The sequence below is a fragment of the Zosterops lateralis genome, assembly GCF_965231275.1.
Source record: "Zosterops lateralis genome assembly, chromosome: 12".
In the NCBI taxonomy this organism is placed as follows: Eukaryota; Metazoa; Chordata; class Aves; order Passeriformes; family Zosteropidae; genus Zosterops; species Zosterops lateralis.
The window spans coordinates 14,278,021-14,291,025 of NC_139772.1; the positions used below are offsets into that span (position 1 = coordinate 14,278,021).

Consider the following 13,005-nt stretch of genomic DNA (forward strand, 5'->3'; position numbering starts at 1 on the left):
CTCTGCTGAGCAGGAGATGCACCAAACCTTCCAGCCATCCCTTACACCTTAAAATTTTCTTTGCTTCGTGCAGCAAGATCCCTGCAAAGGTCTGCACAGGTTCCTGTATGGCATCTGAAGGTAAGGCAGCAGTGAGCTCACCTATGTGATGGCACCTTCCCAGCCCTGTCCTGCCAGCCTGTGGATGGAGATCTGGCAGGATTTTGCACATTCTCCAGTCCATGTCCCAGCACCCAGCCCTGTGAAACCCCAGCTCATTCCCTGTCTGCACTGTGCCAGTGTGATGATTTCTGCTGCCCACACCATTCTTCAGGCCCTGCTGGGCCCACTGGGAGCTGCACACACACTGCAAGATGGAAATGATGATTTATTTGAGTATCTCCGGCCACACAGACAACAAGGGCCTCTCCAGACATCTGACCAGACCTTTCTGACAGCCCAGCCCTTCCCTGGGCAGAAAACACTGAAGCTCTGTGCCTCTTTCTTGTCCCTAAGCTGTCCCCTGAGCCCTCAGGTGCTCAGGATGAGCCATGACCATGGTCCAGCTCAAAAGAAAGAGAGTGACAAGGAATACCATAGGCAGCAGCACAGGAGACCTCCTACCAGTTTCTAGAAGTAGGAAAAAAAAGGAAAGTAAGAGGTGATGCCACAGATCCAGAGCAGAGAGCTGATCTGTGAGAAGTCAAGTAGCAGAGACACCTGTTCTCCAGACCACTGAGCAGACCCTTCATCAGGAGATCTCCTTTCCTTTCCTGTAGACAAGAAAGGTTCCAGTTCCTGCACTGAAAGGTGAGCAGGAGATGCCAGCTGCACACTGGACACTTATCAGCACCTGCATGGGCCCAGGGTCTGGAACTTGGCTTCCTCTCCTTCCTTCCCAAAAAGTGATGTCCATTCCTGCCCAGCGACAAAGGCTGTTCAGGCAGAGCAGCAGAGCACACCTGGCCCCACCAGCTCAGGAGTCCAACTTGATGAAGACTTTTGGCCTTGAGAAAATTTTGATCGCCTCGTCTATCTGGGAGAGTTTCCTCTCAAGCTCTATCCGCCTCTTCTGCATCTTGAGGCTGTCTCCGCGCATTGGCAGCAGAACCAGGTCCTTTATCAGCTTCTCCTGGCCTGTAAACAGAGAAATAAAAAAGCTGTGTAAGTTGAAGAGTAAAGATATACATCCTTTTTCTAGTGCTATGACCATGAACACAACAGCAGCACTTGAACAAGGGCCTAGAATCCTTCTATTTAAAGCTCAGCTGGGATGAGGACCTGAGGAACCTGCTCCAGCTTTGAGAACCAAGGATTGGACTAGAGACCTCTGACGGTCCCTTCCAACCAAAACCTAAGATTTTAGGAGCAATAACAACTCTAACATCAGGTCCATTGGACAAGACTGCTCCAGAGAGCCAGTCCTGTAACCTGCAGGACATTGATTGCTCTTTCCATACACACAGCTCACATCCTGCCTACATATGCCTTAATCCAGGCAACTCTCCAAGTGGCAGGAATTTGTCCCTGTGTCTCTTCTCCCTTATCCTGTCTAGGATTGTCTGTTTTTCTGAGCTGGAATCCCTGTTTCTTCTCCTCTTACTCTGCTTTAGGCTGCTGAGGGTGTCCAGCCGCTGGCTCTCGGGCATCATGGTGTGACCGGGCGGCGTGTCGGGGTCTGGCAGGTTTCGCAGCCGCTCCTCCATCTGCTTGCGCCACAGCTCCTTCCTCTCTAGCAGGCTGGGGGCAGAGGAGAGCAGGTGTTAGCACATCTGGCAGGAGAGGTGGCCCAGGGGCACAGGCAGAGGCCAGGGATATGCCCTTCAAACCCTGCCAGGTTCCGCCTCACTGGCTGAGGACCCCAGGGACCCAGGTGCTGGCACACACCCTCATGGTGGGGGATACACCATGTTTAAACCACACATGTGGACCAGCAAATGTGCTCCACATCCACAAAGAGCTGCTGGGAGAGATGCACTCAGGCCAACACGTGCTCCTTGGAGACAAGGGCTGCTACTCCTCATTTCTGGCTCACTGAGTCCTCGCCAAACCATCTGTGGGTCAGTGGCAGAATGAAGTTGGACAGAGCAGATCATGGCCAGGGATGCTGGCAGAGGACAGCACAGCCAAAGGACTGGCACCACAGTCAGTCCTAGGGGAGGGTCTGTTTTCCATGCAGAGCCCCAAAATGCACAGCACCCAGGTCCAAGGCAGAATGAACACCTGTGAGGCAGAGCAAGCTCTCTGCCTCTCCAAAACTAGACCTTTTCACACCAAAGCTACATCACATGGAACAAAGATTACAAAGGGGCAGGAGCCATTTCTCAAGGCACACAGAGCTTCCCCATATCAGCATCACTGTACAACAGCAGCAAGGGAGGAGGAGACAAAACTCCCTCTGAGCCCTGTCACACTGGGCATGGGATGCTGGTTAAGCCAAAAAAGCAGGAGGGACAGCGTTTACTCCCCAGGTCACAGACAATGTCACTGCTGCACATGGTGAGGGCACCTCTGTGCCTGGCCCAGAGTTGGGGGTACAACTCAGGCTGTTACAGTCTGGTGGAGCAGAGAGGGGCACACATACTACTGGGGGACGTGTCCCTTTTGCTTGGTGTTGTATTCCTCCTGCTCCCGGTGCTTCTGCTCCAGCAGCTCGGCCAGCGCCTGCAGGGACTGGGAGCGGCGCAGCGGGGCCCGCTTGGCAGTGCAGGCGTTGTGCCTGATGAAGTCAACGCTCCTGCCCTCCACCTGCATCTGCAACAAGAGAGAGAGGCATCAAGGGCAGGCTGGGCACGTGCACACAGCCAGCTGCCACTGTGCACATGAAGGAAAAAGCAAAAATGGACCACACAAGATACTGAGTTGTATGAGAGCAGGACAGGCAGACCCTTAGCACAGCCCGTCTCAGTGTGCAGCCACAGACAGGCAGGAGCTATGGCCATGGTTTGGGAAGGCAGGCACCAAAAGCCAAGCCTAAACCTGGCCTCTTTAAGATCCTCAAGATGACCACATGCCTTAAAAGCCAGAAGGACAGAAAAAAAACAGACTTGGCATAGTACCCATGGCTCCTACTGCTGCACTTTGAGGGCAGAGGAAAAACAGGCTGGGCACTCACCAGGCCAAGAAATGCAACAGAACCCCTGGCAGAGCAGGAACTCTGCTGATCCTTGGGGCACTTGCCCAGAGACACCACCTCCACCACAGCTCCTCTGCTGGTCAAAACGGTGGAGAAGGTGGCTGTGTTTGCATTTAAGATTTCCCTAGTCTTCCTCCTTTGTAGATCGTGTCCTGTTTAATTAAGTCATTCATGGCATTTAGGAACCAACAAACTGACAATCTCACACTTGCCAAGGGAAAAGGACATGAGTCATGGAGCTGTTTAGGACCACCCAAACAGACTACTTGAAAGGTTTAACTACTAATGCTGATTTAACTCTCCTTACTAAAACGCACATTCATTTCCCAACTTTTTATCTAACATCCAGAAGCCACAGTTCCTTTGGTTACAGTGAGAATAGCTTTCAAATCCCAAGACGTCCCGGAAAGCCCTTGGAAGAGCAGACTCAAGATTGCTGACATGAGGAGGTGGAATTTTCACAGGGAACTTCACGATCTCCTTAACTATGAGTGAGGATGAAGCTAGAATTAACAGTCCCTGAATATCCATCTCACCACCCCAGTGACCAGACCCTGTTCCTGCCCTTCAGCCAGGAACAGTATTTACAGATCTCCCTGCTCATGCAGCACATCTGACCCAGTGCTTTAGAAGAAGACGTGAAGAGCTCAAAGCAGGAGCAAGGGATCAGTGCCAGAAATCCCTGGGATGGATGCAGTTAGTGTGTAACTCACCTTGGTTTCAGCACCCTGTGCCTCTGAAGCCTCTGTGTCTGCTCCTGCTTTTGCTCTGACAGGCCTTGGGGACAGTGGTCTGCATGGTTTGATCCCAGAGCCACAACGAGAATATGCCCTCAGGAAATTCACAGCCTCAGGATTTGGAGGTGGGGAGGTCTCCTGGGAAAGGCAAGGAGAGATCCACCAGGGGAGGGAAGCTGGAGCAAAGAAAAACCCTCTTAACCAAGTTTGAGTGGTCAACCACAAGCTCAGGCACAGGTTTCCAGCAGGCAGATGACAGCACAGGCTTTCTGTCATGCCCTGGCAGAAGCTCTTGGGGGAAGATAATCTGTAGTCAGCCAAGGCCAACAAACAGCAACAGATCCAGACCTGGCCAATGAACAAATCACTAGGAAACAAGGGGGGCAACTCTGCAGAAACACATTTAGATCAAGCAGGAAGGTACAAAGCTGCCTGCTGAGGTGCTGTTCTCAAGTGCTCCTTTGCTCAGCACCTCAAGTCTGTGGTTATATCACTCTAGAAAGAAAAATGAGAATAGAGTGAAGGAGTACAGTGGAGTTGCATCTGAGGGGCATCTTGAAAGGCTGTGGCACAGGGTGACAGTACTTGATGTCTAGCAGGTGGTCTGAGACTATCTCAGACAGTCTTGTTGCTAACAAACCCTGAAAACTGAAAGCTGACACTGTGGCAAGTGGGTAACCTTACGAAAAATGCAGCTGGAGCACTGCTCTGCCCTTGGGAGTGATGGGAACTGCACAGGGCCACCCCCAGATCTTTACAAATACCCAAGGTCTCAGCTGAACTGCAGCTTCCTGGGGAAGAAGCCTGGCCCATTCAGCTGGGCAGAGCTGCAGACTGATGGTGGGACTGGGCAGCCACATAGGTAGGTTTGGTGTGAGGAGCAGGATATGGGATGTCCTCAGCACTGCCCAGACTGTTCATGCTCCAAAGATGGCAAGTCTTGTTTCAACAGGAGATCTGGATCTCTCTGGTAAGTTAATGAGAATTGCCTTTACCTAGCACAGTTGGCTCAGTTGGTTCAGTCTGTGACCTCAGGAGCACAGAGCACAGCTTGTCCCATCTCCCTCCACGGGAACACTGAGACTGCCAGAACCCTTTCCAAGACAACTGCTACAGTTAACAGCCTCAGGGACAGATGACAGAGAAAAAACGCTGCATTAGTCATCAAGATCCAGCAGAATCAACTGACACTCTGAGCAGCAGTAGCAGCTTCACAGAATATGGAGTTCCTTCACAGGGAACACCTCAGCTCCAAGAGAGCCACAGCAACAGTTAAAGCATCATGAGTCAGTGGCAGGGCCTCTCTGGAGGAATACACAGAGCACAAGAAATGCACCACGCAGAAACTGCCTGCGCAGAGACCACCCCCTTTCCTCAAAACAAAGGAAGAGATGAGATCAATCTTCCTCTAACCCAGAGGATTTGTCAAACAAGAGTGTAGGCTTGTGCTCTTCAGGCACTCGTGGGTTTGCTCCCATGTGGGGAAAGGTCACAGATATCAAAGAGGTCGGTGACACACCAGGAAGAAGGGACACAGCAGCTGGAACCACTGGCTTGGGAATCATCTTGCCAATTTTTGGAGTTATCAATACATGTCATTATAGCATCAAAAGCTGCCCACAGAAAGGAAAAGCAATGCAGAGATGAGGAGGAATTTAAAGGCTCCAAACTCAGCCTGTGCTGATCTATGAGGTCCCAGCCCTGTCTGCCTGGGGATGTCTGTGTGCCCCCTGAGCAGTGGTTATTCACCAGGACAATCACTTGGGGAAGAATGTGTGGATACACACTGCCCACTGTGTATCCATAGGGTAGTAATAGTTTGACTGAGGCTCAATGCAGCCTGCAGATCTGAGAACCACAATCAGCCTCTCAGACCTCTGAGAACCACAATCCATGAGGTAAAATGCCACAGCCTTTTGGCACAAACCCCAGAGAAGAACTGCCTCAAACATGGGGAAGCTGAAAAGCCAGATGGGAGCATCCCTTGGCAGAAAATATGGTTATGAGGGGGAAGCAGGACTGGGATTATTGCAGCAATCATTCTCTGGATACAAACCACACACTCTCACTCACAGCCCCACTGCCACATCTGCCCACTGTGCTTCAGCAGTGAGATGCCCCCAAATCCTGCAGGCTCCAGGACTCCCTTGTCTCCATTATCCCACTGTCCCTCATGGCTGAGCCACACCCCAGGCCTGAAGATTTCAAGAGCTCCTCCATAAATACCAACCTGCAGTTTGGCCTTCACCTTTGACTCCACATTTTCGTATTTCTGGGATTTCCACAGAGCTTTCACAGGCTTGGGCTGGCTGCGCTCTTGGGCTCGCTCCTTCTCTTTGCACTTCTTCTGAATCCCCTTTATCCGCCTCACATTCTCCTTCTCATAGTCCTTGGCCTCCTTCCCTGCTCAGCAAGGGGAGACACACCTTCACCTCCCAGACACTGCCACAGGATGCAGGCTCTTGGAGTGCTGGTACCAGAGCCACAGATCCCTTCCAAAGCTGGTCCAACAGCCCACATAACCAGCAAGTTCTTCCCTCTCCCACAGACTAGACCATCTCTGCATCCTGCTCCTGTTAGATGCACACTCCCAGACTGACTCTTCTGCCAGAGGATCCCACTGTGGCCAGATGAGCATCAGAACAGGTCTGTGCATACTGCTGGTGTTCACAGACTCCCTTGTTCTCCGTTTGTCCCAGTATGGACTATGCCAGACAAGCCATGCCAGCATCCTCTCAAGAGAAAGGTCAATTGCCAGTTCAGCTCACATGGTGTTTCTGAAGTAGAGAGGGCTGCAGAGCCTTGAACTTGCACTGTTCCTGGTTTCAGGGTCAGCCATTGTGCCACGTTCAAGTGGACACAACCAAGATTATGGATTAGGGGTTTGTTTTGGTTTTGAATCAAAAATTATCCTTCCTTGGGCTCCCCAAGACAGGGAATATCTCAACTGACATAACCAGATGCTCATCCATTCCCCCTCTGCTTAGGCACAGCAGTTGTGGCATCTACTACACTGGCACCAGCTCAGGGCAATGCCAACACATGAAGTAAATTAAAATGACACACAGGGCCCAACCTTATCTCCTTCCTGGACCTCTGAATATATTCTGGGTGACAACTCTATCCTAGAGAAGGGAACATTTCTTGCAAAGATGTTCTCACATCCACATCCACAGACACTCTTCCCAAATCCTGCCTTGTTTCACTAACTAGGAACTCGCCATGTTAAACATCCTCAATACATCAAGGTGTTGTTTGATTCATATAGGAGTTTGACTATGAAGAAGTCCAAATTTTTGCATCTTTTTCAAGTCCCTCTTCCCATTCTAAACCTCAGGCTGGAGCCAAACATCACTGGCTCCAGCACAGGTGACTCCACTGCCAGGCCAAAAGCTGCAGATGGGGTGACCAGCCCTGTGAAGCTCAAGCTCTCCTCAGGCAGCAGATCCTGGGAATCCAGCCCAAATCCTCCACGCTTTATCCCTAGCCCCAAAGGCAGCTGAGGCCAGCAGTGACTTGGCTGTACTTACTCTTAACTGGCATCCCCTCGTCAAGGGAGATCCCCTGGAGCTGCAATAGGAGGCTGAGTGTCCCTTTCTGTCCCTTCTCCAGGAAGTCCTTCCCACTGGGGCGAATGCGAGGGGCCGGGCGGGCACTGCTCAAAGCTGGGGAGGGGTTGGGAGCTGGCTCCAGGGGGCCACAGGTTAAATACAGCTTCTGAGCATTTCCTTCCAGCCTCCCTCGAGCTGCAGAGGAAGAAAAAGGAGAACCTCATCAGGAAATGATCTTACCTCAGTTTTCTGCACCCACAACCCACAAACAACATGAAGACCCCCTCTTCACCTCTGCCCTATGCTTTCCCATTATTCAACCAGCTGTACAGACCACTTTAGGATCACCATCAGAAGCACCTTCATCAGTGTGAACAGACTGTTGAGGACACCAAGGGACAAGGACATCAAGCTGTGTCATGTAAAGCACAAACCCCCAAACCTGTAACAAGCATCTAGGACTCACCTGACAAGGGGCGTTTGTAATACTCTGGAAAGAGCGTTGGGTCTGGAGGGATGGGCCCAGAAATCCTGGATGGCCCTTCACACATCCTGCCACAGGTTGCTCTGCCCCTGCCACAGAAGCCAATCAACACTGAAAATAGAAATGAACAGGGCTCACTGAGCCATTGAAAAGCTACATTATATATATATATATATATATATATATATAAAGAGAGAGAGAGAGAGAGAGAGGAATTTCTGACTTTCATTGACACACCACCACCAGCTCCAGAGATGTCCTGCAGTCAGTCCAAATTTGACTTCATGCAGGTGAAACAAGGGGTCCAACAGCACTGTCTCTACTGTGGGTCTAATTGGTGTTTTCACCAGTGCTGAAAATGTCCAGAGTTGCTGTAATACTGGTACCTTTGGTACAATCCATGGCTTTGTTCTCCCATATGGAAACATCCAAGGCAGACACAAGGAATGAACAGGAAATATGAGCTAGCTGGCCATCATTTGACAGATTTTGGCCTGAGATTTGAATTATCCTGTATCCTGGGCTCCCTCTAAATGGCTCCTGTGGTTCAAACACAATTTGTCCAGAGGAAGCTGAAGCTCCTGCCCCACATGCCCATATCCTCCCTGGGAACACACCTGTGCTGTCACCACCCCTGAGCAGGCTGGGGCTGACCCTCAGAGGGACAAACACTTTACAGAACAACAAAACATTTCACTCCAGGACCATGTAGGACAGATTTCTGGGGAAGAGCCCAGATGGTTTCTCAGGTCTTGGGGAGAACCTTGCTTAGAAGAACATGTTTTTCATTTCTGAAGTACTTTTCAAAGCAGCACAGATCTACAATTCCCTGCCCAGGTCCCTGTTGCTTCTCTTCTCTCCATGGCAGAAGCACAAACCCTTCTACCAGGAAGGGACAGAGCAGCCAGCATCAATTCCCCTGCACTGTTCACCAAGATCTCCTGGATGGCATTTTTACACCTACAGAACATGAGCATGCAGGATGCCACACCAGCAGGCACAGAGTGCTGGTGAGCTCTCAGCAGATGCCACAAGAGCCTCATCAGAGTCACACCACAATTTTGACAGGCGCCAGGGCAGCTTGGCTGGAGTCACTGCTGTAAGAGCTGGGGCTACAACCTGCATTCCCTGACTCCTGAGGCAGTAATTTCAACATTTCTGAGACAACTTGATGGGAAGAATCCCCCTTCAGGATCCTCAGCATGCCAGCACTGACGGGACGCAGCATCTGCAGTTTAATTTATAAACCAATAAACGATCAGTGCAAGGCTGAGCGAGTCTGAGTCATAGCAACTAATGCACTGCAGTCTTCCTTGCTAAATCACCCCTGTTGACATGAGACCCATTAGCAAAACGCTGTTATTCATCTCCTGGACACAACGGCAGAGGCAATGCAAGCAGTGCTGACTGCTGCACACCAGCATGCATGTGCAGCCTGTAGCCAGCTGCTCTGGAAAAGCTGTTTCTGAAAAGCAGCCACAGACTCTCAGCCAGAGATAAAAGGATGCTGGCTTGGTATTATTTAATCTCCTCGATAATGGATCCAACTAAGCCAGAACAGCCTCTCTTATTCTAGAGGGGGGAGAAAAAAAATAAAGCATTCATCATGAGACAACTCCAGAACAGCTACTGGCTTTGAAATGCACATCTGATCTTGATCTGAACTCGAGTCCCAGCCCAGTGATTTACACGCAAAATGACAGGCTGAAATCAAGACCTGTAACAGAGCAGTCAATTATTGCGGGGGAATGAAGGAGGAAAGGCAAGTTGATGGGAGGTGGGGGATGGAAGGCTCGTTTTATACCTTCCCATCCCAGCTGCACCCTGCCCTCCTGCACGGAATTTGCAAATGACACCTACTCCCTGATTTGCAAGTCACATCACCTCTGGCTTGGGATCTGAGATCAGACAACCTCATTACAATAGGGAGCATCTTGCCTATGTAGGGACCTACAAGGGACACCAGTCCCCAGTAGCAGTGTCCCAGCCCTGGGGAGCAGCTGCCAAGCCTCAGTCACCAGACACTGGGCATAGACTTCCCAAGCTGCTGCTCTGCTCCTGCTGACCACAGGCCTAAGTGGGGGACACAAGTGAGAGACCCTCATGGCTCACTCCTGCCAAGAGGAGGGTATGACCTCTGCTGCTATTCACACCTGCTTCATTCCTCAGGACAGCTTTGCAGCACCAACAGGCCTGTGCTGAGCCAATTCCACTCGCTGCTCCTGCATCACAAGGGTCACTTCTTTCACTGGGTTTGTTTTCTGCCCATGTAACCTTTTGTCCAAAAGGAACATGGATCTTTTTACATCCACAGAGGGATCAGAGAAGCGCTGGAGCAAGTGCCAGGGAAACACAGCAGGAGCACATAATTATGAACACAGAGGAGAGGGACGAGGGAACAGGGTCAGGCCTCTTGGGCAGCAACCTGATCACTGCCTGCACCCAGGAAAGCATCTGCTTTACCACCACATCAGTAGCCTAAACATCAACAATGCAGTACCTGACCTGCTGCCACCAGACACACACCATTTATCCATTCAAGGGCTGTGAGATCCAGGCACACTGTGCAGAACCAGGCTGAATAAGTCCAGGCAAACAGATATATGTGTGCCATTCCTCTCTGTTCCTCCCCACAGCCAGCCTGTGGACCCCCTAGGGAAGACTCACAGCTCCTAGCCACCCTACAGGAGGCACAGAGCAGTTGCTGGAGTAACCCAACAACTTCAACACTGCTCATTTAGCCCAGTGTGCTGCTCCCTTCTCCACCAGAACCATGGCTTTATGCTGCCCTAGGAGCCAAGCAATGCAGGCTCCAGTTCTCTCTCCCAGAGTGTCTGCAGGTTTAATAACCATTAACTCGACTCTGTGCCCTTTGCTGCAGCTGACCAACTGGTAAAAATGCTCCTTATCCCCCTGGTAAACTGAGCCCTTTCAGAGCCTGTGAGAACCACAGCTTCCTTTTGTGGCTTGTTTTTGGCGTTGTAGTTAAGATAACTGCAAAACATGGGAACAGACAAGCCTCAGGCAGGTGCTTTTCACAGCCTTGAGCCCTCAGCATCTGACTTTGAAGCATTCCCTCTTCTTCACAGATGACGTTTTCACTGTGCCTGGGTCCCTGGCCAGGAAGCTGCTACCACACACAGAGCTGATGCCAGCCCAGCTTCTTGCCTTCATGAGCCAATCTCTGCAAAAAGCATGGGAAAAACATCCCACGGTTGTGATAAGCTGTGATAAGCAGAGCAAGTCATCTGCAGCAAATCAAAGGGCTAATCTCCGTGCAGCTGGTCTTGCATGTTTGATTCCTTCCTCAAGAGTTTTAGCTGAATTGGAAAGTCACATCAGGATAATTTCCACGCCCGAGGGCTGCACCAAAACAGCACCAATGGATCTGTGACCATTCCTCTTGAAGAACCGGGAGCTGGGACTAGAGGTCAATGTGCTGTGAACCTACACGGTGATTTTTGTCCCTGCCTAAACCTTCTCCTTGCTGACTACTATGGGAGAGATTAATGTTCTCCTTTTAACACTATTCTCCACGCGTGTTCCCCCAGGTCTCACCAGACCCATTTTTCCTTTTGTCTCTCTGAAAACAGAGGGACAGGTACAGCCAGGTGCAATACTGGCATTTGCATTTCTGGGAGCTGCTGTCTGCCAACAGATCTAGGGATAAAGGCAGTCTGGACAGCCTGCCCAGGGAGTCAGACGCATTTCCCGCAGCAGCTGGGCAGGAGCTGAAGGAGGGCCGCGCTCGGCACTGGCAGGGGGCAGAGTGATGTGGTTATGGCACAGCTGCAGCCCAGGCCCCTCTCGGCAGGGCAGGGACAGGTGACGGCACGGAGGCCCAACCTCAACGCGTGGGATTCCTCCCGGATGCGGGGACGAGCCCCGTGCTGAGGCTGGGCCAGCTCCTCCGGCCGGGCTGGCGAGAGACATCAGCCCCGGCCCTGCCCGGGGACACGAGCTGAGAGCCGGCACCGCCGGGGACCGGGCACGGCCGGGGACAGCGGGCACCCCTGCGGGACCTTCCCGGCTCCCTTGCCCGGGGCTCGGTGTTCTGGAGGCGCCGGCAGCAGCGCAGTCCCGGGTGCCGGGAGCCCTCAGCCCCCCCCGCGGGCCGGGCCCTGCCCCGCCCGGCTCCCCGCCGTCCCCGCCGTCCCCGGCCTGCGCCGCTCCCGAGCCCCGGCGGCCGCCCCGGGCCGGGCAGGGTGTGTGGGGCTGCCCCGAGAGGACTCACCGAGGGAGGCCGGCGAGAAGCGCTCCCGGCCGGGCCGGGTTGGGCTGGGCTGGGCCCCCCCGCCGGAGCCGAGGGCCCGGCCCGGCCCCGCCGCTCCCGGCAACCGCCGCTTCCGCCGGGATGGGCGGGCCCGGCCCCGCCGCCGCTCCCTCGGCCCGGGGGCTGTGCCCGGGCAGCCGCAGCACTCGGGGGACACCGACCCCCGGCCGGCCCCGGCCAATAGTGCACAATATGTGCACTAAACGCGTGGGGATTGCACGGGGAAGTCCAGGCTTCAGGGCTGGAATGCGCCTGGTCCAAAGGGGCGCTGCTGTGGTCATCATCCCGCCCTGCCTGGGCAGCCTCAGGCTGGAGCCAGCCCACGAGAGGCCCCTTTCACCCCAGCACAATTCTGCAGTCAGGGCTCTTTCTCACCCAGGAGTCTCGGCACCGTCCTTCCCTCACTGGGATCGTCTGGCGATGTTTTGTGCTTCCTTCTTCTCTGGAGCTGCACTTAAGATTTTTCTCTGGCCAATACAAACGTAGTGGCAAAGGCACAAAGGAAGGTTCTCAGTTCCAGAAGGACAGCTTCAAAACGGACCCCAAACTGGCATGAATAGAGCTCTTCTATCTGACTGAAGGTGGTGACTGCCAGGTGAACTCAGGACACATTATCTCATCCATTTTACACAGCACACATTTTACAGACACTACAGAATGCTAACTCCTGGCCCTGCACAGGACAACCCCAAGAATCCCACCCTGTGCCTCCCAGAGCATTGTCCAAATCCTCCTTGAACTCTGGCAAGCTTGGGGCCACAACCGTCTCCCTGGGGAGACTATTCCAGTGCCCAACCACATTCTTTTCCTAATAGCCAATCTAACCATGCACTTCCTTCACACAG

General features: G+C 52.6%; 1 protein-coding gene across 2 annotated transcripts; it reads right to left on the reverse strand.

The window, feature by feature from the left end:
• Positions 1–351: 351 nt before the first annotated feature.
• On the reverse strand, positions 352–12,200 carry ENKD1 (enkurin domain containing 1). Of its 2 annotated transcripts, none has more exons than XM_083869932.1 (8): positions 12,122–12,200; positions 7,870–7,998; positions 7,383–7,598; positions 6,083–6,255; positions 3,829–3,990; positions 2,564–2,733; positions 1,583–1,719; positions 352–1,116 (listed from the first exon to the last, which is right to left on the reverse strand). In XM_083869932.1, the coding sequence occupies exons 2-8, from the start codon at positions 7,952–7,954 to the stop codon at positions 956–958; spliced, it is 1,104 nt and encodes a 367-aa protein (XP_083726058.1). In that variant the 5' UTR covers positions 7,955–7,998; positions 12,122–12,200; the 3' UTR covers positions 352–955. The 2 variants fall into 2 exon arrangements, with proteins under 2 accessions (XP_083726058.1, XP_083726059.1); XM_083869933.1 differs by having other exon boundaries at positions 7,870–7,976; positions 12,122–12,187.
• Positions 12,201–13,005: the final 805 nt, after the last annotated feature.